This window comes from Anomaloglossus baeobatrachus, chromosome 1 (genome assembly GCF_048569485.1).
Source record: "Anomaloglossus baeobatrachus isolate aAnoBae1 chromosome 1, aAnoBae1.hap1, whole genome shotgun sequence".
In the NCBI taxonomy this organism is placed as follows: Eukaryota; Metazoa; Chordata; class Amphibia; order Anura; family Aromobatidae; genus Anomaloglossus; species Anomaloglossus baeobatrachus.
The window spans coordinates 955937703-955965630 of NC_134353.1; the positions used below are offsets into that span (position 1 = coordinate 955937703).

General features: G+C 49.1%; 1 protein-coding gene across 1 annotated transcript in view; it reads right to left on the reverse strand.

Annotated features, from left to right (window-relative positions):
- Positions 1-294: 294 nt before the first annotated feature.
- The window catches only part of LOC142257479 (uncharacterized), a 345860-nt gene continuing 318226 nt past the window's right edge, over positions 295-27928 (reverse strand). The window contains exon 7 of the mRNA XM_075329612.1: positions 295-2279. Within this exon, the coding sequence (XP_075185727.1) occupies positions 1006-2279 (1274 nt within the window). The 3' untranslated portion in view covers positions 295-1005. The remainder of the gene's footprint in view (positions 2280-27928) is intronic.

Genomic DNA, 27928 nt, shown 5'->3' on the forward strand with positions numbered 1-27928 from the left:
CATGACCGTGCATGTACCTAGAAACAAATGCATGCTCCTGTCAGAATTGTGCGTGGCTGTGCAGTGATGCGAGGTCACACTCGTGAGAGTCCCTCGCAGGTGTGACTCCGATGTAAGAGAATTCGCATGCAGTTTTTTTTTTTTTTTAATTTAAATAATTAAAAAACAAACAAACCAAAAAACGACATGCGGTCCCCCCTAATTTTGATACTTAGCCAAGATAAAGCCAGCTGGTGGCTAGTATTCTCAGCCCGCAGCTGCATGGATCCGGACTTTTACAGTCCGTATCTGCTCAGCTTAGTAACAAGTTTTAGGGTATAACTCTCCATTAATGTATAATGTTCTGTGCACATGGCTGGATATATGGATGGATGGATGGATATATATATATATATATATATATATATATATATATTTGGATTCTATTTGCTGATTGTGATGTTTTTGACTGCAAACAGAACAATCACCTGTTTTGTATAACGTGCGACTTTATCTGGAAATAAATTGTTGTATTATTTCTTGTACTGTTTCTCAATTTATTTATTTAATTCACTTATAAATGCCATTAATTCCACAGCTTTACAGACATTATCACCAAAGTCCCCATTAGGGCTTATAGTCTACATTCCCTACATTCTTTGGAATGTGAGAGAAAACAAGCACAGATCAAAAGGAGACTACTTGTAGATGTCGTTCTTCGGGGGAGGTTGACTAAAATAATTGAAGAAATGTCTGCTTTCTTGTGTGTGAGTTGTATGGTGTCTAAAAAGGATTTACGTTATGGATATGTTTTTTTTCTGTGAGTTGTTTGATGTGGAAACAGATATGACTTTTCCTGATAACACTTTACACATATAGAACATAAAAATGGCTTTTCCCTCCTGTGTGACTTCTTAATGTCTGATAAGATCTGATTTCCGTGTAAAACATGTCTATATTCCTAGATGTTCAGCAAGAGTTTATTAACTGCTATAATATTTCCCACATTCTAAACAAACATGTCTTTTACCCTGTGTGAATTGTCATGTGTTTAACAAAAGCAGATCTGTGAGCAAAACATTTCACACATTCTGCACATGAAAATGGCTTCTCTCCTGTGTGATTTCTTATATGCACATCAAGCTGTGATTTCCACATAAAACATTTCCCACATTCTGAACATGAAAATGGCTTCTCCCCTGTGTGATTTCTTATATGCACATCAAGCTGTGATTTCCAAATAAACCATTTCCCACATTCCGAACATGAAAATTGCTTCTCCCCTGTGTGAGTTTTTATATGCTTATTAAGCTGTGATTTCTGACTAAAACACTTCCCACATTCTGAACATGAAAATGGCTTCTCCCCCGTGTGAGTTTTTATATGCACATCAAGCCGTGATTTCCAACTAAAACATTTCCCACATTCTGAACAAAAAAATGGCTTTTCACCCGTGTGAGTTTTCATATGCAAATCAAGCTGTGATTTCCGAATAAAACATTTCCCACATTCTGAACAAGAAAATGGCTTCTCCCCAGTGTGAGTTTTTATATGCACATCAAGCTGTGATTTCCAATGAAACCATTTCCCACATTCTGAACATGAAAATGGCTTCTCCCCCGTATGAGTTTTTATATGCATATTAAAACGTGATTTCTGACTAAAACATTTCCCACATTCTGAACATGAAAATGGCTTCTCCCCTGTGTGAGTTTTTAGATGCTTATTAAGCTGTGATTTCTGACTAAAACATTTCCCACATTCTGAACATGAAATTGGCTTCTCCCCTGTGTGAGTTTTTATATGGCTATTAAGATTTGTTTTCCAACTAAAACATTTCCCACATTCTGAACATGAAAACGGCTTCTCCCCCGTGTGAGTTTTTATATGGCTAGTAAGATTTGATTTCCAACCAAAACATTTCCCACATTCTGAACATGAAAATGGCTTCTCCCCTGTGTGAGCTTTTAGATGCCAATCAAGGTGTGATTTCCAACTAAAACATTTTCCACATTCTGGGCATGAAAAAGATTTTCCTTTGTGAATTATTTTGTATGAAATTAGAGCTGACTTTTGGGTAAAATACTTTCCATATTGATTACATGAATATGGCTTTTTCCCTGTGTGAGTTCTTTGTTGTTCAACACCCCTTGTGTGGCTTTTATTTTGCTGAACATTCTGCGGTGAATCAGGAGATTGTTTAGAAGCATCAGATGACGGATCCTGGGTGTGAAGGACTGAGGGTAGATCTGGGACAATTACTTGCTTTTCATATGTATTCTGTATGATGCCACAATCTTCTGTGAAAAGAATAAAACAGATTTTGTAAAATTTACCCCTTCGATGATCAACAACACAAGCTTCCCCCACACTAACTGCAGACACACTGTGCACAAGATGGCGTCTGTGGATCTTTAATTTTTTTTTTTTTGGGGGGGAGGGGAGGGCTTCTCCTCCTGATCCTAAACCATAATGGTTGGAGAACCCTCATACATGTATTTTGAAAGGCCCTCTTTCATACATTTGGGAAGGTCCACAGGTGGCCCTCTACCAGAAATTTTGGAGGGTCCTTCCCCTAGTTCCTTTCATCCTGGTCTGAATTACCCTCCCCATCAGTCCCAAACTGGAAGCACTGCCTCGATAAAGCAGCAACAGGCTCTGTTTAAAAGACTGTCTTTAGATGATAAATCGCACACTGCAGCAGAGCTGTTGAAAGGTCTAATAGACCAGACAGATCTGTGTCTTTTGCCATCCGAACCTACAACCAGCCATGGTCATGAGTGATAACATGCCTGTAACTTGGTGGTGGTTCTGAAGCTTAGGAAGCTCGCACATGTACCATGCCTGAGCCACGTGCTCAACTTAGTGGTTCAGCAGTTTATGAAGTACTAGACCAATTTGCCAAAGCTACTTATGAAGGTATGCCTTGTCTGTGCGCATTTAAAACCAATCCACTCCAGCTGCCACTTGTCTGGCAGAGCTTCAGCAGCGGTTGCAAGTGGCAGCTCAGAGACAGCTGTGTGACGTGACCACACGCTGGAACTCCACATTGTACTTGGCAAGGCTTTCTGACCAACAGCATTAGTTTTATACCAGATACAGCATAATAATTTTTATTTATATAGCGCAAAACATATTCCGTAGCACTTTATAATACCAGCTCCAACATGAGGTATTGCGGGCAGCCCCCACGCATAAGAAAGAAGTCGTGAACATGGATGTATGACATACATAACTTTCTTTGAGGAAACAGACAAGATGGTGATGATGACGCCATAATCAGCATAACCATCCTGCTTTGCCTCCTCAAATGCTCTGTGCTCCCAATTTAAGAATAAGCTTTACATGTGGGCCAGGTGGAGAGGGAGGAAGAAAGTACATAGTGCTACGTGCTTTTCAATCCCCTGTCCAGGCACAGATGTCTCCTTCCCTGCACCTGTCATTGCACATTCACAAGCACCATCAGCAACGTTGTCAGACGTTTTTCCCAGCCCAGCGTTCAGGTATCCCTAATCCAGGGCTTGCCATGGAAATGAAAATATACAGCCAGCCAAACAAGCACCCACCCACAGGACCAAACACTAAACGGGCATATTTACAGACTGCTTGCCCTGGAAATGTGGCCATTTAGGCTACTGGACACGGAGGATTGCTGCAACCTTATGGCAGCGGCTGGCCTTCGGAACTCACTCCCCAGCTACAACTATATTTTGCTCTACAACAGCACGTATATTATAACTAGAGATGAGTGAACCTTTCAAGGTTCGGTTCGCCGAGCCTAACTTAACATATGGTGCGTATATACAGTATATACGGTTAGTCAAACCAAACTCTGAACCTTTATCGAACCCTATTTAATTCAATGGTAGGCCAAACGTAAGGCAGAAAACACACCTTTGGGAAGGGGGGGGGGTGAAATCCTTCTAAAAACTGCAGAAATACATTTTACAGTGTAGTACCACTATTTTGGCATAGCCATTAAACTTCCTACACTATTGACATAAGAAATATAGAGGTGGATGAGACAGGTGTACGGCTGGTGCTCCCATAACCGTACAGACAAGAGACAACTTTGAGACCTATCTTGGAGTCTTGACATTTAAAAACATGTTTGAGGGGCAGGTGCAGGCTTCTTGCTCCCAGAAGACTGGCACAACCGAAAAGACAAAACTTGGGAGACCCATATTGTAGTCACGACATTAAAAATCCTTTCAGGCAGACATCAGCATCAATTACCCTCTAGCCATAGGGCCTTAAAAGAGCTGAGAGGTACAGTCCATGCAACACACAGGCTGCGGCCCGGGATTTCAATTTTAAAAAGTGAGCAGACAGTGGCCGTGCCTTCTGCAATAGCGCATTCAGGACATAATAGCGCACTAGAAATTTTTGTATAACGAGGTTGATCCATGCAATGCATATGTAATGTCGCCGAGGCGTAATGAAGCCACTAGGTTTGCACCATAATTGCACATGACCATCCCTGGCTCCAGGTTCAGTGGAGCCAGCCATTTATGAAACTCGGCCTGGATAGTGTTCCACAACTCTGCAGCTGTGTCGCTGTATTCTCTGATGCATATTAATTTAATCACTGCCTAATTGCATTGACTTACACACAGGATGTTGCCTGGCATTTCAATTTTAAAACTCAACAAAAATGTTTAAAACCATTTCAGGCAGACAGCAGGACAGTGACATCATTTGCTCCCCCCCATTTGGGCATAGTGTCTTTGCACAGCAGAAAGGTATGGTCCATGCAACATACAGGATGTGGCTTTGCATTAAGGCTATGTTCACACACTGCGTTTTTACCTGTGTTTTTGCTGTAGAAATTTCTTGAGAAAATGGTTGTAACCTTTCTGCAGACATTCCCCAGCAAAACCTATGGCAAAGAAAATTAGCTGTGCGCACACTACGTTTTTTTCTTAAGAAAATTCTTTCAGTACATTTTTTTTAAGAAAAAGAATGAGCATGTCACTTCTTTCTGAAGCTAACTGCGTTATTCACTCCATTGACTGTAATGTAATCATGACCTCATGCAGGGAATAACGCAGGCAGAAAGTTATGTGCGTTTCATTGCATTTTCCTGCGTTATTTCGTGTTTTTCGGTACATAGTGTACATCCCTGCCCTGCGTTTTGCAAGGAAGTGATGTGACTAGGAGAAGAAGAGAAAGTTCCTCCATTTTCAGTGGTGTAGGAAGTATACATATATAATGCACAGACACATAGAAATCTAATGTACATATTAAAAATAAAAAAAAAAAAATCTCAGGCTGGGGAGGGTGAGGGCCATAAATAATGCCCCCCCCCGCTCACGCAGCCCAGAATATCAGCCCGCAGCTGCTCCGAGAATGTCACATCCATTATGCGACAGTCCCGGCGTGTCCCCCGGCTCTTCCAGATTGCCGTGATGTGGTGGCAATCAGGGTAATAATGAGTTAACGACAACCAATAGCTGCCACTAAGTCCAAGATTAGTAATGGGAGTGTCTATGACACGCTATTACTAATCTGTGACAGTAAAGAAGGGAATTTTGTTTACTTACCGTAAATTCCTTTTCTTCTAGCTCCAATTGGGAGACCCAGACAATTGGGTGTATAGCTTCTGCCTCCGGAGGCCACACAAAGTATTACACTTAAAAGTGTAAAGCCCCTCCCCTTCTGCCTATACACCCCCCCGTGCATCACGGGCTCCTCAGTTTTGGTGCAAAAGCAGGAAGGAGGAAACTTATAAATTGGTCTAAAGTAAATTCAATCCGAAGGAAGTTCGGAGAACTGAAAACCATTCAACATGAACAACATGTGTACACAAAGAACAACAGCCCGAAGGGAACAGGGGCGGGTGCTGGGTCTCCCAATTGGAGCTAGAAGAAAAGGAATTTACGGTAAGTAAACAAAATTCCCTTCTTCTTTGTCGCTCCATTGGGAGACCCAGACAATTGGGACGTCCAAAAGCAGTCCCTGGGTGGGTAAAATAATACCTCGTAATAGAGCTGTAAAAACGGCCCCTTCCTACAGGTGGGCAACCGCCGCCTGAAGGACTCGCCTACCTAGGCTGGCATCTGCCGAAGCATAGGTATGCACCTGATAGTGTTTCGTGAAAGTGTGCAGGCTCGACCAGGTAGCCGCCTGACACACCTGCTGAGCCGTAGCCTGGTGCCGCAAAGCCCAGGACGCACCCACGGCTCTGGTAGAATGGGCCTTCAGCCCTGAGGGAACCGGAAGCCCAGAAGAAAGGTAGGCTTCGAGAATTGGTTCCTTGATCCACCGAGCCAGGGTTGACTTGGAAGCCTGTGACCCTTTACGCTGGCCAGCGACAAGGACAAAGAGTGCATCCGAACGGCGCAGGGGCGCCGTACGAGAAATGTAGAGTCTGAGTGCTCTCACCAGATCTAACAAGTGCAAATCCTTTTCACATTGGTGAACTGGATGAGGACAAAAAGAAGGTAAAGAGATATCCTGATTGAGATGAAAGGGGGATACCACCTTAGGGAGAAATTCCGGAACCGGCCGCAGAACCACCTTGTCCTGGTGAAACACCAGGAAAGGGGCTTTGCATGACAGCGCTGCTAGCTCAGACACTCTCCGAAGTGAAGTGACTGCTACTAGGAAGACCACTTTCTGCGAAAGGCGTGAAAGAGAAATATCCTTCATTGGCTCGAACGGTGGTTTCTGAAGAGCCATCAGCACCCTGTTCAGATCCCAGGGTTCTAACGGACGCTTGTAAGGAGGGACTATGTGACAAACCCCCTGCAGGAACGTGCGTACCTGTGGAAGTCTGGCTAAGCGCTTCTGAAAAAACACAGAGAGCGCTGAGACTTGTCCCTTAAGGGAGCCGAGCGACAAACCCTTTTCCAATCCGGATTGAAGGAAGGACAGAAAAGTGGGCAAGGCAAATGGCCAGGGAGTAAAACCCTGATCAGAGCACCAGGATAAGAATATCCTCCACGTCCTGTGGTAGATCTTGGCGGATGTTGGTTTCCTGGCCTGTCTCATAGTGGCAATGACCTCTTGAGATAACCCTGAAGACGCTAGGATCCAGGACTCAATGGCCACACAGTCAGGTTGAGGGCCGCAGAATTCAGATGGAAAAACGGCCCTTGAGACAGCAAGTCTGGTCGGTCTGGTAGTGCCCACGGTTGGCCCACCGTGAGATGCCACAGATTCGGGTACCACGACCTCCTCGGCCAGTCTGGAGCGACGAGGATGGCGCGGCGGCAGTCGGACCTGATCTTGCGTAACACTCTGGGCAGCAGTGCCAGAGGAGGAAACACATAAGGCAGTTGAAACTGCGACCAATCCTGAACTAATGCGTCCGCCGCCAGAGCTCTGTGATCTTGAGACCGTGCCATGAATGCCGGGACCTTGTTGTTGTGCCGTGACGCCATTAGGTCGACGTCCGGCATCCCCCAGCGGCAACAGATCTCTTGAAACACGTCCGGGTGAAGGGACCATTCCCCTGCGTCCATGCCCTGGCGACTGAGAAAGTCTGCTTCCCAGTTTTCTACGCCCGGGATGTGAACTGCGGATATGGTGGAGGCTGTGGCTTCCACCCACAGCAGAATCCGCCGGACTTCCTGGAAGGCTTGCCGACTGCGTGTTCCGCCTTGGTGGTTGATGTATGCCACCGCGGTGGAGTTGTCCGACTGAATTCGGATCTGCTTGCCTTCCAGCCACGGCTGGAACGCCTTTAGGGCAAGATACACTGCCCTTATCTCCAGAACATTGATCTGAAGGGAGGACTCCGGCTGAGTCCAGGTACCCTGAGCCCTGTGGTGGAGAAAGACCGCTCCCCACCCTGACAGACTCGCGTCCGTCGTGACCACCGCCCAGGATGGGGGTAGGAAGGATTTCCCCTTCGACAATGAAGTGGGAAGAAGCCACCACCGAAGGGAGGCTTTGGCTGCCTGAGAAAGGGAGACGTTCCTGTCGAGGGACGTCGACTTCCTGTCCCATTTGCGGAGAATGTCCCATTGAAGTGGACGCAGATGAAACTGCGCAAAAGGAACTGCCTCCATTGCTGCCACCATCTTCCCTAGGAAGTGCATGAGGCGCCTCAAGGGGTGTGACTGGCCTTGAAGGAGAGATTGCACCCCTGTCTGTAGTGAACGCTGTTTGTCCAGCGGAAGCTTCACTATCGCTGAGAGAGTATGAAACTCCATGCCAAGATATGTCAGTGATTGGGCCGGTGTCAGATTTGACTTTGGGAAATTGATGATCCACCCGAATCTCTGGAGAGTCTCCAGAGCAATGTCCAGGCTGTGTTGGCATGCCACTCGAGAGGGTGCCTTGACAAGCAGATCGTCTAAGTAAGGGATCACCGAGTGTCCCTGAGAGTGTAGGACTGCTACCACTGTTGCCATGACCTTGGTGAAAACCCTTGGGGCTGTCGCCAGGCCGAAAGGCAGTGCCATGAACTGAAGGTGTTCGTCCCCTATGGCGAAACGCAGGAAGCGCTGATGCTCTGGTGCAATCGGTATGTGGAGATAAGCATCTTTGATGTCGATTGATGCTAGGAAATCTCCTTGGGACATTGAGGCGATGACGGAGCGGAGCGATTCCATTCGGAACCGCCTGGTTTTTACGTGTTTGTTGAGCAGTTTTAGGTCCAGAACAGGACGGAAAGATCCGTCCTTTTTTGGCACCACAAACAAGTTGGAGTAAAAACCGTGACCCTGTTTCTGAAGAGGAACAGGGATCACTACTCCTTCTGCCTTTAGAGTGCTCACCGCCTGAAGAAGAGCATCGGCTCGTTCGGGGGGCGGAGATGTTCTGAAGAAACGAGTCGGAGGACGAGAGTTGAACTCTATCCTGTAACCGTGAGACAGAATGTCTCTCACCCAACGGTCTTGTACCTGTGGCAGCCAGGCGTCGCAAAAGCGGGAGAGCCTGCCACCGACCGAGGATGCGGTTTGAAGAGGCCGAAAGTCATGAGGAGGCCGCTTTGGGAGCGGTTCCTCCGGCGGTCTTTTTAGGACGTGACTTAGACCGCCATGAATCGGAGTTCCTCTGATCCTTCTGTGGCCTGTTGGACGAGGAGAATTGAGACCTGCCCGCGGGCCGAAAGGACCGAAACCTCGATTGTACCTTCCGTTGTTGAGGTCTGTTTAGTTTGGACTGGGGTAAGGATGAGTCCTTTCCCTTGGATTGTTTAATGATTTTATCCAATCGCTCACCAAACAGGCGGTCGCCAGAAAGTGGCAAACCGGTTAAGAACTTTTTGGAAGCAGAGTCTGCCTTCCATTCACGGAGCCACAAGGCCCTGCGGACTGCCACCGAATTGGCGGATGCTACCGCCGTACGGCTCGCAGAGTCCAGGACAGCATTAATGGCGTAGGACGCAAACGCCGACGCCTGAGAGGTTAAGGACACCACCTGCGGAGCAGAGACACCTGTGACTGCATTAATCTGCGAGTGACAAGCTGAGATAGCTTGGAGTGCCCATACGGCTGCGAATGCCGGAGCAAAGGACGCGCCGATAGCTTCATAGATGGATTTCAACCAGAGCTCCATCTGTCTGTCAGTGGCATCTTTGAGTGAAGCCCCATCTTCCACTGCAACTATGGATCTGGCCGCCAGTCTGGAGACTGGAGGATCCACCTTGGGACACTGAGCCCAACCTTTGACAACGTCAGGGGGGAAGGGATAACGTGTGTCCTTAAGGCGCTTAGAAAAGCGCTTATCTGCACAAGCTCGGTGTTTCTGTACTGCCTCTCTGAAGTCGGAGTGATCCAGAAACGTACTCATTGTACGTTTGGGAAACCTAAAACGGAATTTCTCCTGCTGAGAAGCTGACTCCTCAATTGGAGGAGCTGGGGGAGAAAGATCCAACACCTGATTGATGGACGCTATAAGGTCATTCACTATGGCGTCTCCTTCAGGTGTATCTAGGTTGAGAGCGACCTCAGGATCAGAATCCTGATCTGCCACCTCCGCTTCATCCTCTAGAGAGTCCTCCTGCTGAGACCCTGAGCAGTGTGATGAGGTCGAGGGAAGCTCCCAGCGAGCCCGCTTAGGCGGTCTGGGACTGCGGTCCGTGTCGGAGACCTCACCTTGGGACCTATGAGTCACCCCAGGAGCACTATGCTGCTCCAACCAAGGGGGGCCTGGGGTCAATGATTCCACAGTGGCCGGGGCCTGTGTTACCGGTCTGGACTGCAAAGCTTCTAGTATTTTAGCAGACCATTTATCCATAGACTCAGAAAGTTTGTCAGCGAATACTGCAAACTCCGTCCCTGTCACCTGGACAGTGGTAGCAGGTGGTTCCACCTGGGCCACCAGAGGCAGAGGCTCCGGCTGAGTAAGTGCCGCAGGGGCCGAGCATTGCCAACAATGAGGATAGGTGGAACCTGCCGGTAGCATAGCCGCACATGAGGTACAGGTTGCAAAGTAAGCCTGTGCTTTGGCACCCTTGCTTTTTGCGGACGACATGCTGTTGTCTCCTCAGAGTACAATCCGGGAGGGTATATAGCCAAAAACCAACAGTGCGACCGTACAGAGTATATGTATAGCAAATAAGCATATATATATATATACACTTCGGCACCCAGGGGGGCCAGCACCTAGTAACAGGTGCGGCTTACCGACCGCCCAAAGCGGTTGTGTGACCACCAGATTCCCTGGCTGGGCCTCCCAGAGCCGTGTTGTCTCTCCTCTCTAGCTTCAGAAGTGCTGACAGGAATGGCTGCCGGCGTTCTGTGAGGAGGAGGGGGCCGTGGGCGTGCCCTAGAAAGTGCGGGAATCTGGTGCCCCACTGTGCTCAGTGAGGGGGGAGGAGGATACAAAGTATGCTCCAGCCCTCAGCGCTGACGTCCAGTGCAGCGTCCCTCCCTTCCCCTGACTGGCAGGCCGGGGGGCGGGAGTATGCGGCACTAGGCCGCAGAAGCCGGGGACTAAAGTTATAAGCGCGGCCGGCAAACAAGCGCGGTCAGCGCGGTAGTCCCGGCGCACTAACACACCCAGCAGTGCTGCAGCGTGTATAACACAAGCGCTCCATGCGCCGTCCCCAAGGGGACACAGAGTACCTCACAGTAGCAGGGCCTTGTCCCTGACGATACCCGGCTCCTGTCCAGCAGATTCCCCAGGGGCTGCGGAGGGAGCACGGTCCCAGTGTCTGGAGACCGATTAGGATCCCACTTCACCCAGAGCCCTTAAGGGATGGGGAAGGAAAACAGCATGTGGCTAATGCCTATGTACCCGCAATGGGTACCTCAACCTTAACAACACCGCCGACCAGAGTGGGGTGAGAAGGGAGCATGCTGGGGGCCCTGTTATGGGCCCTCTTTTCTTCCATCCGATATAGTCAGCAGCTGCTGCTGACTAAATTGTGGAGCTATGCGTGCATGTGTGCCTCCTTCGCACAAAGCATAAAAACTGAGGAGCCCGTGATGCACGGGGGGGGTGTATAGGCAGAAGGGGAGGGGCTTTACACTTTTAAGTGTAATACTTTGTGTGGCCTCCGGAGGCAGAAGCTATACACCCAATTGTCTGGGTCTCTCAATGGAGCGACAAAGAAAATACACACACCCCGAAAAATTCCTTTATTTGGATTAAGAGACAAAAGGCCCCCTCTTTCTCCACTTTATTAACCCCCCAAACAAAGCTCCGACGTAATCCACACTGATGTCCCGAGGCGCTTCCAGCACTGCTCCAGCCACGTCTGCCAGTTCTCCACGCAGCCTCGTTCAGTGAGCAAGTGCTGAATGCGGCTCCTTGAGCGAGGCTGCAGAGGTAACTCCAGGACATTTCTCACGGTCGGTGATGTGAACACATTATCGGCCGCGAGAACTGCAGTATGTCCTCAGTGTGTCACAGCTGATTAATAAATACTGTGTGTGGGGGGACACAAACATGATAAATAAAGCTGAAATATCTATCCCTCTATTATGTATCTGTGTATCTATCTATCCCTCTATCTATCTATCTATCACACAGGTCTGCGACTAAAAAGCTGTTTGATTATTTCCATCTAATTTCCATGTATTTTGGTGTGCTGAAAACGAAAAAAAAATTGAAAAAAATCCTGGATGTCAGGATTTGCCACAAAATGCAAAATTCTCTTCAAATTTAATAAATTTTTCATATTTTTTTTTTATTTTTTTAGGGTTTTGAAAGTCAACATTACTATTAATTAATTAACATCAATGAATTGAAGATATATAATGCCAAAAAAATATAAACTTTCATAGTTTATAGTTTCATAGTTTTTTTTTTTTTTAAGGTTTAAGGGAGACTCTAAGTCCATCTAGTTCAACCCGTAACCTAACATGTTGATCCAGAGAAAGGCCAAAAAAAAAAAAAAAAAAAAAACTTTCAAAGAAAAGAACTTTCAGGGTGAGCTAATGAAACCAGCATCAACATTTTGTAAGCTGAATGAGCGGGCTCTGACATGCCGGGGCTTGTTTCAATTGTTTTATCTTTGTTCTCGCCTGTTCACACTTTTTAATCTCAGTTCGTATTAGCTCTTCATATTCAACCGTGTTTCCCAAAATTAGCATTATGGCTCAGCGGAAGTGTATTAATTCGCCTGACAGTTTCTGTTACATTTGTGGTAAATATACAGTGTTGAAGCAACAGCTGAATATTACAGACTTTGTGAAAAAAGTATACATCGCATATTTCAGACTAACACTTGGAGATCAAGATAAAGCTTGGGCGCCTCAAAGTGTGCAAACTGTGTGTTGAGGACCTCAGAAATTGGTTCAAGGGTAAGAAAAAAAAGCTTTCCGTTATGGGATTCCTATGGTATGGCGAGAGCAAAAGAACCATCGTGACGATTGTTACTTTTGTTCATGCGATGTGAAAGGGTATAATTCAAAATGGAAGCATTCCATTTCATACCCCAATATTCACGCAGCAATTCGTCCAATCCCCCATGGCACAGATATACCAGTACCCAAGGCCCCTGCTACCTTGGAAGAGATAACCATGTCTGAAGAAGGTGGAGTGATACCTGAACCAGATGAATCAAGTTCTGACTTTGAAGATGATACAAGACCAAAATGGTTTTCCCAGGAGGAGATGAATGATTTGGTAAGAGACTTAAATCTTCCCAAAGATGCCACTGAGTTATTCGTCTCAAGGCTCAAAAGCAAGAATTTATTGTTGCCAGGAGTGTCTTTTTCATGGTTCCGACATCGTGAAGACAAGTTCGTTCCTTACTTTGCCCAGGAAGAGAAGTTGGTTTATTGCATTGTTGTCGAAGGTTTGATGGGTCAATTCAAAATCCAATATGATTCAGCGCAATGACGTCTTTTTAGATTCTTCAAAAAGAAGTCTCAAAGCAGTTTTACTCTAAAACGGCGTTTTTTATGCGTCTGTCCCTGTAGGTCATTCCGTACACCTCAAGGAAACCTACGAGAACTTGGAATTAGTTCTTTGTAAACTTAAATATGAAGACCACGGTTGGCAAGTGTGCGGGGATTTGAAAGTCTTGTGCACGTGGCTCGGGCAACAAGCTGGGTATACCAAATACCCTTGTTTTCTGTGTCTATGGGACAGTCGAGACCGACAAAATCACTGGACCAAGAAGAATTGGCAACAGAGGGTGCTCACAGTTGGTGAAAAAAAAAATGTCCTCCGAGAAACTTTGGTTCCTCCCCATAAAGTTCTTCTACCACCTCTCCACTAGTGTTGAGCCAGCCCCCTAGAGTTAGAGTTCGGTTCGTCAAACGGCGGCTTAGTTCAGCGAACGTTCGAGGAACCCCTTTGAACCCCATTGAAAACAATGGCAGGCAAACAAAAACACATACAAACACATTATACATGTACACATACAGTTAATAGCAATAACCTTATTAAAGTCCCCCTAGGCAAGAGAGCAGTAAATAGCAAATGGGGTAATGCAAAAGAGAAAAAAACTCCTAAAACATAACATTTAGTTAATATGCATTAAAAAGTGGACTGCCACCATAAAAGAATAAAAAGTGTTATCATGGGCTGAAAAACAGAAATACCAGCCTCAGACAGAAACACTCAGGCACAAAATGCAGGGGGTATGAAAAAGCAAGTCACACACATACCTGCATTATAATCACAGCAAAGATGGTTGCTACGTTGGAACAGCAAATACCATATACCAACCGCAACCATGCAGATAAAGAAGAAAAAAACGGTCTTACCGTGTTTTCAAGGGCATAAGATGATAGAGCTCAAACACAGGCGACCTCACAAAGGTCCTACACAGATACCTTTTGTTGGCTCAAACCAAATAGTGTACCTCCCGACGCGTTTCAATAAATGATCATCAGGGGAGTCTTGATAGGGTACTAATCGTCATACCAATAATAACACCAGGACTGGCAGACAATGAAATTGCCCCATGGACGGACTGTAAAGCAATGATCACAAATTACAGCCCATCCATATAAACAAAAAAGAGAGAACAGCAACCAGAAACCAAGCTGCTTACCCGATATACGTCCAGCAAGGAGGAACCCCTAGCTGCATGTGCCGCGCTGGTTGATTGAAAACCGCGCTTCTTTAAAGGGGCCGCGCATGCGCGGTGAGTCCACCACGGCGTCATGACGTCACTCCCAGCATGCAACCATGCCGGAAACCGCGACATCACAACGATGACCCTTCGGCCGCATCAACAAGTATGCGCCGCCGACGTCATCAAAAGGAGCCCGGAACGCAAGCCGATACACAAAGCAAAACCAGAAGTACCCGGTAATGAAATAGCTTTTAACCAGGCTATGTCCGCATTAATTAACATCAAGGTATAAACCCTTGTGTCAATGTAGGTAAAAAGGGGGCCTACACACTCGCAGGATCATCCTGAGTAATAGGATACTAATCAAAACAGTCCAGCCAGGTATCCACTCGGACCGGACTCCAACCCACCAAGATAAAAAAGACACCCAAATCAGCACTAAACATAGCAAAGCATGAGCAAGAGGACAAACAGCATCGGAGGGCTACTAGGAAAACAAAAAAGGGCTAAAATGACTGAGGAGTCCCAAAAACAGGAGGGGAAATAAAAGCCACAGTGCCTTCCTCAGAGGGAACAGCCACACAGAGGAAGAAAACAGAAGAAAATAGCTAAGTGCATACTACAAAAGCCCTAATCTGCCATGCTGTCCCTACCTATCCTGTGGAGGTCGGCACCCTAAATACACCACGTCAATGGTGCCCCCACTCACCGTAGTCTATCCCTCCTACAATACACCCTGCACTAAGGTGCATCTAAAAAAGGGAGGAAAGACAGCTGTTCATTGAGTCCATTCGGCACTGTAGTCTTAAGGGTATAAATCCAAAAACACTCCTTTCGCAACAGTAGTTTGTCCCAGTTGCCTCCTCTGACTGGGGGTCTGATATGATCAATGCCCATCACCTTAATGGCATCCTCCCTACCGTCATGATAGCTATTGACATGTCTGGCTATGGGTGTGTCACTCTTATTCCTAATGTCATTTTTATGTTCGCCCACCCTCCTGCGTAACTCACGAATGGTTTTGCCAACATATTGCTTCCCACAACAACAGAGGATCCTATAAATTACACCCTTGGTTCTACAGGTAATTAGGGACCTAATTTCAAAGATCTTATCATTCCCTGCACTGCTGAAAACTTTTCCTTCCTCGATAAGCTTGCAATTAACACAATTCTGACATTTAAAGCATCCCCTGACATTGCTGTCAAGCCAAGAAGACTGGTTATCACAAAAATGACTGTGCACCAGCCTGTCTTTCAGTGATCTTGCTTTCCGAAAAGTAACAGATGGATAGTCAGAGAGTTGCTTATCAAGCACCGGATCCATTTTTAAAATGGGCCAAAACTTAGTCAAAGTTCGCCTCAGCTCGGTTGCACCATTAGAGAAGGTCGTAATAAACCTCGGGGTGCCTGTTCTGTCCTCCCGCTCATGCCTAGGGTTCAACAAAGCAGCCCGATCAATCCTCGCCACAGAATCAAATGCGTTCTTAATCACCTTCTTGGGATAACCTCTTTCGTTAAGTCTCTCCATGAGGTCAAGGGACTGTACCCTAAAGCCAGATTCCTCCGAACAATTGCGTCGCATTCTAACAAACTGGCTCTTAGGAATACCCTTTTTCTGCGATTTGGGATGAGCACTTTCCCACCTCAAAAGAGAATTTGAGGCAGTTTGCTTCCTGAAAGTGCTTGTCAAAAGACGACCATCATCCCCCTTCTCCACCAAAATGTCCAAGAAGGCCAATCTCTCACCACTCACCTCATAGGTAAAACGGAGGCAAAATCTCATTGTGGTTGATAACATCGATGAATGCCAGGAACCCGGTCTCGGGTCCCTTCCAGATGACAAAGATGTCATCGATGTACCTCAACCACAGCACAATATCCTCAGTGTCCAGGTTACCTCCAAACACGACGGTTTCCTCCCACCAGCCCAGGAGCAGGTTGGCATACGATGGGGCACAGCAACTCCCCATCGCAGTGCCCCTGCGCTGGTGGAAGTACTTACCGTCGAAAACAAAGACATTTCTTGTGAGACAAAAACGTAAAGCCCTGAGAACAAACTCACTGTGCCTAGACAGATGATTACCCCTTGAGTTCAGATAATACTTGGTAGCCTCCAAGCCCGCAGTATGTGGGATTGACGAATAGAGGGCCTCGACATCCACACTGCATAAAAGCATTCCTTCTTCAAGAAAGATGTCATCAATTTTTTTCAAAAAATCTGTCGTGTCCCCCAAATACGAGTTTAAAGAGATGACAAACGGCCGTAAGATTTTGTCGACGTAAATACTTAGTTTCTCGGTAAGGCTACCCACTCCTGACACGATTGGGCGACCCTTCAATGGGGACAGCCCCTTGTGTACTTTGGGCAAAGTATAAAAAGTTGCCATTACCGGAAAGGAGGGAGAGAGATAATCATATTCATTCTTATCAATAATACCATCATTGAGGGCTTCTACCAAGAGACTCTTCAATTCATCCTTGAAAGCTGGAATGGGGTTAGACAGAAGGCGGGTATAACAATCCTCATCCTTCAGAATATCCCAGCATAGGTTTTTGTACATCTGGGAGTCCAGTATCACCACATTGCCCCCCTTGTCGGAGGGCTTAATGGTGACACTGGAATCTCGTTCCAGATCCCGAAGGCTATCCATTTCGGCCTTCGTGAGATTAAATTTAGCACCCCAGGATTTATAACCTCTTTGAATGTCCTCAGTTACCAAGTTGACGAAAACGTCAACAACATCCACTAAAGAGGTATTTGGGGGCATCCTACTACTTTTGTTTTTAAGGCTCGTGAAAGGGCCCTCACCATCATCATTGGGATTTCTATCGTCTAGATGATAAAGGAGACGTACATCCTGTAAAAGATCTTCAGAAATCCCCAACTCATTAGCAGATTTCTCTGCTTCCCTTCCATGGAAAATCCTCCATTTGAGGAGTCTAGCAAAAAGATGTAGATCTTTTATAGCTCCGAATTCCTCAAAATTAGTAGTAGGTACAAACGAGAGTCCCTTGTTTAAAACCTGTAACTCAGTCGCATTCAAAATCTTAGAGGACAAATTGACTATCTGAGGGGCCCTCATGGCTGCGGATGTTGATGATTCTTGCTTCTCAGATAATACTGGCTGTCTAAAAAACCGCCTCTTCCTGAAGCCTGTGCTGACCCTCGTCCGGATCGACCTCTACCGCCAGATTTCTTAAAACGCTGCTGTGGACCAAAATTGTTACCACCCTCACCGTCAGATAGTTCAGCATCCATGGATGAGACGTCAGTATCATTAGTTCTTACCCCACGGTTATTAGTGAAAACATAGACTCTATTATCTTTGAAATCCTGTAAATCTCTGATAAAGAATCTATGTTTCCTTTCTTTAAGCTTGTACTGAAACTTTTCAATAACCCCTTGAAGGGCTAGTTCCTTAGTCTGAAACTCTGCCTCCCCAGAAAATTTTTTGGTAATCTCAATATTTTCTTTCAATGATTCCTCGAGACTAACCAAATTTTTCTTCTCCTCCTCCAGCAGTAGTCTCATAAGTTTAAGAGAGCTCTCGGTAACCTCTTTCTCCCATTTAGCGAGAAAGTCTGCGTTTTTAAACCTATACCCCGGCTGTAGGGTAATCCTTAGATGACTTGGCACTATTTTTTCTTTTAAATAATTCTCTAAAGTCTGGACCTCCCACCATGAGATAATCCTTTCCTTATAGACTTTAGTGAGGTCCTTGAAGGCCCCATTCAAGGTGGGTGTATACCTTTTAAGGGTCAGATTCCTGTCAGAAAAGACCTCCCTAGCCTCATTCGCCCACTGTCTAGTATCAAGGTCAGAGGAAAGGAATCCTGCCGTTTATCGGCACTTACAGTGGTAATAGCAATAACCTTATTAAAGTCCCCCTAGGCAAGAGAGCAGTAAATAGCAAATGGGGTAATGCAAAAGAGAAAAAAACTCCTAAAACATAACTGTGAGGTAAATCCGGAGATATGACGATAAATCATGATATTCAAGTTATGTCAGGAAGCCCTCTCCTGGTGTCACCCCCCCTTTCCTTCACACAACTCCTTCAATCAGAAAATTTACCACAGGGATAAACGGTTTGTTTAGCAGATAGGTGTCAAAGGAACTGGTCTGTGTTCCACTTACACCTCCAACGGCCATCTCCTGTGATATGGAGATTAGATGACTTGGGAACAATGGACGCAGGATGACCCCCTGCCGTCACCCTGTAACAAGAGTTGTATCTCATTATAAGGCTATGGAGCTATCCAGACAGAACGACTCCAGTAAAAAATGGTTCATATCTCGCAAGCCATATTTCCGATAAATATGGCAACCATAAAAATGGTGTCTCCGCATGCGGACGATGCTGGCACACCCTTTTTATGGGAGCAGGACCTGGGGAAATACCCCAGGCGTGATATCAGCCAATGGGGAACTAGTAGACAAGTCATGAGTCCTCTCGTTCTGTAGCTAAATTCATAACTGTCACAATGAGAGCGTTGGCGTCTGCCTACGACGCTCCCAGGCCAAGTTATGGCCATATCCCCTGTTGTGGATATTGTCCATAACTCCAGCCAGGGGTGGAGCAGTGCTCCCTCTGAGGTCACTAAGGTAGGAGGGGACCTGGATTTGCCCAGGTTGATAACCCTACTTCGGCCATTTTCCAGTGTTCTTTCGCCGGGGGTCACGTGTAGGAAACATCTGTGGGAAGGATCCTAGAAACCTGGTCTACAGCGCCCCCCTGTGGCCAGACGCACAAGGTAACTGCTGGAACTGTGTATGCCTGTTTGTAAACCATGCTTTATCTGTAACTGTACTCTGACATAACTGTATATTCTGTAGATTCCCTATTGTATATATTGTAGTTCAAGTGTGCTTTAGGCTGATTAAATTATATAATTAATCTTGGGCTGTTCTGTTATCTCGATCTTGAATCCCACGTCCGTGTGTTCGGCTAATAGTTACCGTGAAGCGGTTGGTGGCAGCGAGTTGTGCCAAGGATTATTGTGGGGAGGCCAGTGAGATTCGGGGAGGTTTTATATATTCCGCCCGCGGAGGTCGGGGGAATATATACCCTACTCTCACCGGGGACCCTTCAATAATCGGCATAAGTAGTATAGCGGCCTCCTTGCTTATTGTCGGGCAATTCCATAATTGGCCTGACTATAAGAGGGGCGCTAGAGAGCGCGTCACGTGCTCTGTCTGTCGGTCGGGAGGTATAAAGGAGGGGTGACCCCCACTTGTTACCCCCCGATTGTGACGTACTGGTAGCCAGCGCGGGGGATTTCTGAGTGACCCCCCCGGTGGTTCGTGACATATTGGTGGCATAGCGGTGGGATCGAGATAATAGTGTGTGTGAGTGTGAGACCCATACTCCCAGACACTAAAGACTGCCTGCAGCAGCTGTGGCTGCTGGGGTCTTCAGACCAGACCAACACTAGAGTGTCAGAGTGCAGATACTGTAAGGTGTGTGGGTGCATCAGGTGTCAGTTCTGTGTCAGTGACCAAAAGTCTGCAAGAATGGCTGATGGCACCAGGAGCAGAGCTATGCAACTGGCCAATGCTAAAGCAGGAGCCGAAGAGAGGGAGGACGGTGCTGTGGACAGTAATGAGGAGGTTGCCCACGAGTCCTCCAGGAGCTCGACGCCAGAAAACCGTTCTGCAGAGGACAGCGCACAACCTGGCAATTATGGACAAGATGAGGAGCAGCTCACCCAAGGGTCCTCAACGAGCCAGATGCCAGCCCTCCGCTCTGCAATGGACAGTGAATCACCAGGCTCCGCAGCGGGTCGCAGATCACCACGTGCCATTCCACCGAGCCTGGGAGGCTCGGATAGCCTTCTTCAAATGGCTATGGCCCTTCTCCAGGCTGGAGACCAGGAGGGCTACAAGGAACTCCTGGCAGAGCGCAGGGCAGAGCGGCAAGCAGCGCGTGAGGCTGAGGCTGCGGAGCGGCAGGCAGCGCGTGAAGAGCGCCAGGCAGAGCGTGAGGCTGCGGAGCGACGGCAACAGGCAGACCGTGACCACCAGCTGCAGCTAGCTCAGCTCCGGCCCTCATCAGCCACACGTGACCTTCAAGACACCAAACTTCCAAAGGTCCGTGTTGAGGACTTCCCAGTGCTGGAGAAGGATGGAGACTTGGACTCTTTCTTGACTGCTTTTGAACGGACTTGCCTGCAGCACCATCTGGACAAGGACCAGTGGGCCAAATACCTGACCCCCCGTTTAAGGGGTAAGGCCCTGGATATCCTTGGGGACTTGCCTGCTGAGGCAGATCAGGGCTACGACACCATCAAGCGGGCCCTGATCCAACAGTACAACCTCACTCCAGAGTCCTACCGCAAGAAGTTCCGGAGCCTACAGAAGGGACCAAAGGACTCCTGGGCTGACCACCGGCGGGCACTTGCCCGAGCTGCCGACCACTGGACCCAAGGCCTGCAGCTTTCCACCGGACCGGAGATCCTGGACTTGTTCATCACGGAGCAACTCTTGTGGAACTGCCCTGAGGATCTCCGCCAGTTCATCCGAGACCAGAAGCCAAAGGGGTCCACGGCTACAGCTGCCCTGGCCGATGACTACACCAACAATCGGGCTCCTGAGGCCAGGAGAGCAGCCACCAGCAGCACCTGGAGAGGGGGTAAGATGAACTCTGCGACTGCCCCACCTGCCCCTAGACTGCAGGGGGTGTCCCCCTCACCTCCCCTCTCCAGGCCCGTGGCAGAACCAAGACGGTGCCACCAGTGCAACTTACCTGGACACTTCAAGGCCATGTGCCCTCAGCGTCCCAAGGCCCCGGCTCCGTCCCCGTCCCAAGGGCCGCCCAAGGTGTATTGTGTGGGTGGGGGTGGTGGTAGGTCCCTGGACAGCTTCCAACCTGTCACCGTCGGCCAGTCTGTGACCATAGGACTGCGAGACAGCGCCTCGGAGGTGACTCTGGTGCGGCCTGAGATGGTGTACCCCCAAGACTTGATACCTGGAAAAACCCTCGCTGTCTCCGGGATTGGAGGCATTGACCCGGCGCTGCCTGTTGCTGGCATTTATGTGGACTGGGGCGCAGGGCGAGGGGTGAGGGAGGTAGGGGTAACTGATCGGATCCCTGCAAACGTGCTACTTGGGACAGATTTGGGGCAGATAACCTCCCAGTTTGGGCCCCCCCCAAGGGCTGAACCTTCAGCCAGTACTGACATGCCTCCGGACAATGTTGATGTGTTATCTATGAATGATGTAATGGAGGAGGGAGTGAGCTCTGATTTTTCTGCTTGCACAGACACAGCTGCAGCTGTGACAGGGGAGGGGGTCAGAGAAAGGTGTGACCATGCCTCTACAAGTGATCAGCCAGTGAGCTGGGATCTGCTGCCCTCTGCAGGGATAAGCAGAGAGCAGGGTGCTGCAGGGGGAGGACCAGTGTGTGGGGTGGGGGCTACCACAGCAAATGTGGGGTCCCCAGAGATTTCACAGCGGGGTTCTGTTGCTGCAGGGGGGGAACAGGCAGGTGAGATTGGGGCCGGTCCAGGAGCGGAAGTGCTCCCAGGTAAGATCTCGGTACATGGTTCCCCCACAACCGGGGTGTCAGGAAGCCAGGTAGGTCTGCCTGAACCGGCGACTTGGTCAGGAACGGAGGAGGAGCAGGCACGACCCACGGTCGCAGCGGCTGTGGCCGCTGTCACCCGCAGTGGGAGTGCTGGAAGCCAAGGGGCCTCCCGGAGGTCCGATAGCTCTTCCCCTTCTGACCAAGTGGCAGCCGAGTCAGGTGGAGGCCAGGACACAGGTCCCGGGGTACTGACCGAAGATGTGACAGTCTCGTCGATTCTGGCCACATCTAGTCAGGGGTTTCAGGCAGCGTTAGAAGCTGACGACAGCCTGAAAGCTCTAAAGGAGCAGGCGGCACAGCCTCCCTCGGACTCTGACCCGGAGCGAGTGGTCTGGGACCAAGGACGGCTGTACCGGGTCACGGTCCAGCAGGGTTCACCGGAGGCGTGGCCCAGGGACCGACAGTTGGTGGTACCCTATCCGTTCCGGACGGAGTTGTTGCGGATCGCACATGAGATTCCGATGGCCGGACACCTAGGGATCGCTAAGACCAAGGCCAGGTTAAACCAGCATTTCTACTGGCCAAAAATGGGGGCCGATGTGGCTGCCTACTGCCGTTCGTGTGAAACCTGTCAGAGAGTGGGGAAGGCGGGGCCACACCCCAAAGCCCCACTGGTATCTCTGCCAATCATCGATGAGCCTTTCAGGAGGGTGGCTGTGGATCTGGTCGGCCCGCTGGCCATCCCCAGCAGCTCCGGGAAACGCTTCATACTGACGGTAGTGGACTATGCCACCCGGTACCCAGAAGCAGTGGCCTTGTCGTCCATTCGGGCTGACAAGGTGGCCACCGCATTGCTGGAGATTTTCTCCAGAGTGGGTTTTCCCCAGGAAATGCTCACTGACCGGGGGACCCAATTCATGTCCCAGCTGATGGAGGCCCTCTGTAAGCAAGTCCAGGTGCGACATCTGGTGGCCAGCCCGTACCATCCACAGACTAATGGCCTGTGCGAGCGGTTCAATGGCACCTTAAAGCAGATGCTTAAGATGTTGGTCGACTCCCATGGGCGTGACTGGGAGCGGTATCTCCCACACCTGTTATTTGCTTACCGGGAGGTTCCACAGGCCTCAACAGGATTCTCACCGTTTGAGCTCCTGTACGGGCGACGTGTGCGGGGCCCCCTGGCTCTGGTGAAAGAGGCTTGGGAAGGGGATTTGGCCACCCCTGGAGTGTCGGTTATCGAGTATGTCATGCGCTTCCGGGACAAAATGCAGGCCTTGACGCAACTGGTACACGACAATATGGCTCAAGCCCAGGCCGATCAGAAGCATTGGTACGACCAGAACGCTTGTGAGAGGACCTACCAAGTGGGTCAAAAGGTGTGGGTACTGGTCCCCGTACCACAGGACAAGCTTCAGGCAGCCTGGGAAGGCCCATACCTCGTGTACCAGCAGCTCAACCCTGTAACGTACCTGGTCACCCTGGACCCTGCCCGTGGAAGGCGGAAGCCCTTCCATGTGAACATGATGAAGGCACATCATGAGCGGGAGGCGTGTGCGCTCCCCGTGTGCAACCTGCCCGAGGAGGGAGAAGCGGAAACCCTCTTGGATATGCTAGCCCAGGTTAGGGCAGGCGGATCCATTGAGGATGTGGAGGTTGGCCACCAGCTCTTGGAAGACCAACGGTCCCAGCTGTGGGCCACCCTACACCCCTTCCGGGGGTTGTTTACCAACCAGCCCGGAAGGACTAACTTGGCTGTCCATCACGTGGACACTGGGGATCATCCCCCGATCAGGCGTTCAGCATATCGGGTCTCCCTGGAGGTGCAGCAACACATGCGCCAGGAGATTGACGAGATGCTGAAGCTGGGGGTGATCCAGGCATCCAACAGCGCTTGGGCCTCGCCTGTAGTCCTCGTCCCTAAGAAGGACCGAACCACTCGGTTCTGCGTGGACTACAGGGGGCTCAATGCTGTCACGGTCGCCGATGCGTACCCAATGCCACGCATCGATGACCTGCTCGATCAGTTGGCCGGGGCTCAGTACCTGACCATCATGGACCTGAGCCGGGGATATTGGCAGATCCCCCTGACTCGCAAGGCCAGGGAACGCTCTGCCTTTATTACCCCATTTGGACTGTACGAGTCCACGGTGATGCCATTCGGGATGAGGAATGCCCCTGCCACCTTCCAGCGGATGGTCAACACCCTGCTCAAGGGACTTGAAGGGTACGCGGCCGCGTACCTGGATGACATTGCCGTCTTCAGTCCCACCTGGGAAGATCACCTAGAGCATCTAGCACAGGTGCTCAGGCGGATCCACCAGGCAGGTTTGACCATCAAGCCGGGAAAGTGTCAGCTGGCCATGAGCGAGGTCCAGTACCTCGGTCACCGGGTAGGCGGGAGAACACTGAAGCCCGAGCCTGAGAAAGTGGAGGCCATCGCATCCTGGCCCACCCCCAGGACCAAGAAGCAGGTGATGTCCTTCTTAGGGACCGCTGGGTACTATAGGAGGTTTGTTCCATGCTATAGTAGCCTGGCAAAGCCCTTGACGGACCTCACCAAGAAGAAGCTGCCCTCTGCAATCGATTGGACAATGGACTGCGAGACAGCCTTCCAGGCCCTAAAGGACGCCCTGTCCAGCCCGCCCGTGCTACAGGCAGCCGACTTCACGCGGCCGTTTGTAGTACAGACCGACGCCAGTGACTTCGGCCTCGGTGCGGTGCTCAGCCAGGTGGACTCTGCGAGCCAAGAGCACCCAGTCTTGTACCTGAGCAGGAAGCTGTTACCAAGGGAAGTGGCCTATTCCACGATGGAAAAGGAGTGCCTGGCCATAGTGTGGGCCCTGCAGCGTCTGCAACCCTATCTATACGGGCGCCACTTCATCGTGGAGACGGACCACAATCCCCTCAGCTGGTTACACACTGTCTCCGGGACGAATGGCAGGTTGTTGCGATGGAGCCTGGCGCTCCAGCAATACAACTTCACCATTCGACACAAAAGAGGCCGTGACCACGGTAACGCAGACGGGCTGTCCCGACAAGGAGAGGTCGCGGACGGGCGCACGGGGGAACACCGGAGTGTGCTGCCCCCTAGCGCCCTCAAAAGGGGGGAGGTGTGAGGTAAATCCGGAGATATGACGATAAATCATGATATTCAAGTTATGTCAGGAAGCCCTCTCCTGGTGTCACCCCCCCTTTCCTTCACACAACTCCTTCAATCAGAAAATTTACCACAGGGATAAACGGTTTGTTTAGCAGATAGGTGTCAAAGGAACTGGTCTGTGTTCCACTTACACCTCCAACGGCCATCTCCTGTGATATGGAGATTAGATGACTTGGGAACAATGGACGCAGGATGACCCCCTGCCGTCACCCTGTAACAAGAGTTGTATCTCATTATAAGGCTATGGAGCTATCCAGACAGAACGACTCCAGTAAAAAATGGTTCATATCTCGCAAGCCATATTTCCGATAAATATGGCAACCATAAAAATGGTGTCTCCGCATGCGGACGATGCTGGCACACCCTTTTTATGGGAGCAGGACCTGGGGAAATACCCCAGGCGTGATATCAGCCAATGGGGAACTAGTAGACAAGTCATGAGTCCTCTCGTTCTGTAGCTAAATTCATAACTGTCACAATGAGAGCGTTGGCGTCTGCCTACGACGCTCCCAGGCCAAGTTATGGCCATATCCCCTGTTGTGGATATTGTCCATAACTCCAGCCAGGGGTGGAGCAGTGCTCCCTCTGAGGTCACTAAGGTAGGAGGGGACCTGGATTTGCCCAGGTTGATAACCCTACTTCGGCCATTTTCCAGTGTTCTTTCGCCGGGGGTCACGTGTAGGAAACATCTGTGGGAAGGATCCTAGAAACCTGGTCTACAGCGCCCCCCTGTGGCCAGACGCACAAGGTAACTGCTGGAACTGTGTATGCCTGTTTGTAAACCATGCTTTATCTGTAACTGTACTCTGACATAACTGTATATTCTGTAGATTCCCTATTGTATATATTGTAGTTCTAGTGTGCTTTAGGCTGATTAAATTATATAATTAATCTTGGGCTGTTCTGTTATCTCGATCTTGAATCCCACGTCCGTGTGTTCGGCTAATAGTTACCGTGAAGCGGTTGGTGGCAGCGAGTTGTGCCAAGGATTATTGTGGGGAGGCCAGTGAGATTCGGGGAGGTTTTATATATTCCGCCCGCGGAGGTCGGGGGAATATATACCCTACTCTCACCGGGGACCCTTCAATAATCGGCATAAGTAGTATAGCGGCCTCCTTGCTTATTGTCGGGCAATTCCATAATTGGCCTGACTATAAGAGGGGCGCTAGAGAGCGCGTCACGTGCTCTGTCTGTCGGTCGGGAGGTATAAAGGAGGGGTGACCCCCACTTGTTACCCCCCGATTGTGACGTACTGGTAGCCAGCGCGGGGGATTTCTGAGTGACCCCCCCGGTGGTTCGTGACAATAACATTTAATTAATATGCATTAAAAAGTGGACTGCCACCATAAAAAGTGTTATCATGGGCTGAAAAACAGAAATACCAGCCTCAAACAGAAACACTCAGGCACAAAATGCAGGGGGTATGAAAAAGCAAGTCACACACATACCTGCATTATAATCACAGCAAAGATGGTTGCTACGTTGAAACAGCAAATACCATATACCAACCGCAACCATGCAGATAAAGAAGAAAAAAACGGTCTTACTGTGTTTTCAAGGGCATAAGATGATAGAGCTCAAACACAGGCGACCTCACAAAGGTCCTACACAGATACCTTTTGTTGGCTCAAACCAAATAGTGTACCTCCCGACGCGTTTCAATAAATGATCATCAGGGGAGTCTTGATAGGGTACTAGTCGTCATACCAATAATAACACCAGGACTGGCAGACAATGAAATTGCCCCATGGACGGACTGTAAAGCAATGATCACAAATTACAGCCCATCCATATAAACAAAAAAGAGAGAACAGCAACCAGAAACCAAGCTGCTTACCCGATATACGTCCAGCAAGGAGGAACCCCTAGCTGCATGTGCCGCGCTGGTTGATTGAAAACCGCGCTTCTTTAAAGGGGCCGCGCATGCGCGGTGAGTCCACCACGGCGTCATGACGTCACTCCCAGCATGCAACCATGCCGGAAACCGCGACGTCACAACGATGACCCTTCGGCCGCATCAACAAGTATGCGCCGCCGACGTCATCAAAAGGAGCCCGGAACGCAAGCCGATACACAAAGCAAAACCGGAAGTACCCGGTAATGAAATAGCTTTTAACCAGGCTATGTCCGCATTAATTAACAACATCAAGGTATAAACCCTTGTGTCAATGTAGGTAAAAAGGGAGCCTACACACTCGCAGGATCATCCTGAGTAATAGGATACTAATCAAAACAGTCCAGCCAGGTATCCACTCGGACCGGACTCCAACCCACCAAGATAAAAAAGACACTTCCTCTGTGTGGCTGTTCCCTCTGAGGAAGGCACTGTGGCTTTTATTCCCCCCTGTTTTTGGGACTCCTCTGTCATTTTAGCCCTTTTTTGTTTTCCTAGTAGTCCTCCGGTGCTGTTTGTCCTCTTGCTCATGCTTTGCTATGTTTAGTGCTGATTTGGGTGTCTTTTTTATCTTGGTGGGTTGGAGTCCGGTCCGAGTGGATACCTGGCTGGACTGTTTTGATTAGTATCCTATTACTCAGGATGATCCTGCGAGTGTGTAGGCCCCCTTTTTACCTACATTGACACAAGGGTTTATACCTTGATGTTGTTAATTAATGCGGACATAGCCTGGTTAAAAGCTATTTCATTACCGTGTACTTCTGGTTTTGCTTTGTGTATCGGCTTGCGTTCCGGGCTCCTTTTGATGACCTCGGCGGCGCATACTTGTTGATGCGGCCGAAGGGACATCGTTGTGATGTCGCGGTTTCCGGCATGGTTGCATGCTGGGAGTGACGTCATGACGCCGTGGTGGACTCACCGCGCATGCGCGGCCCCTTT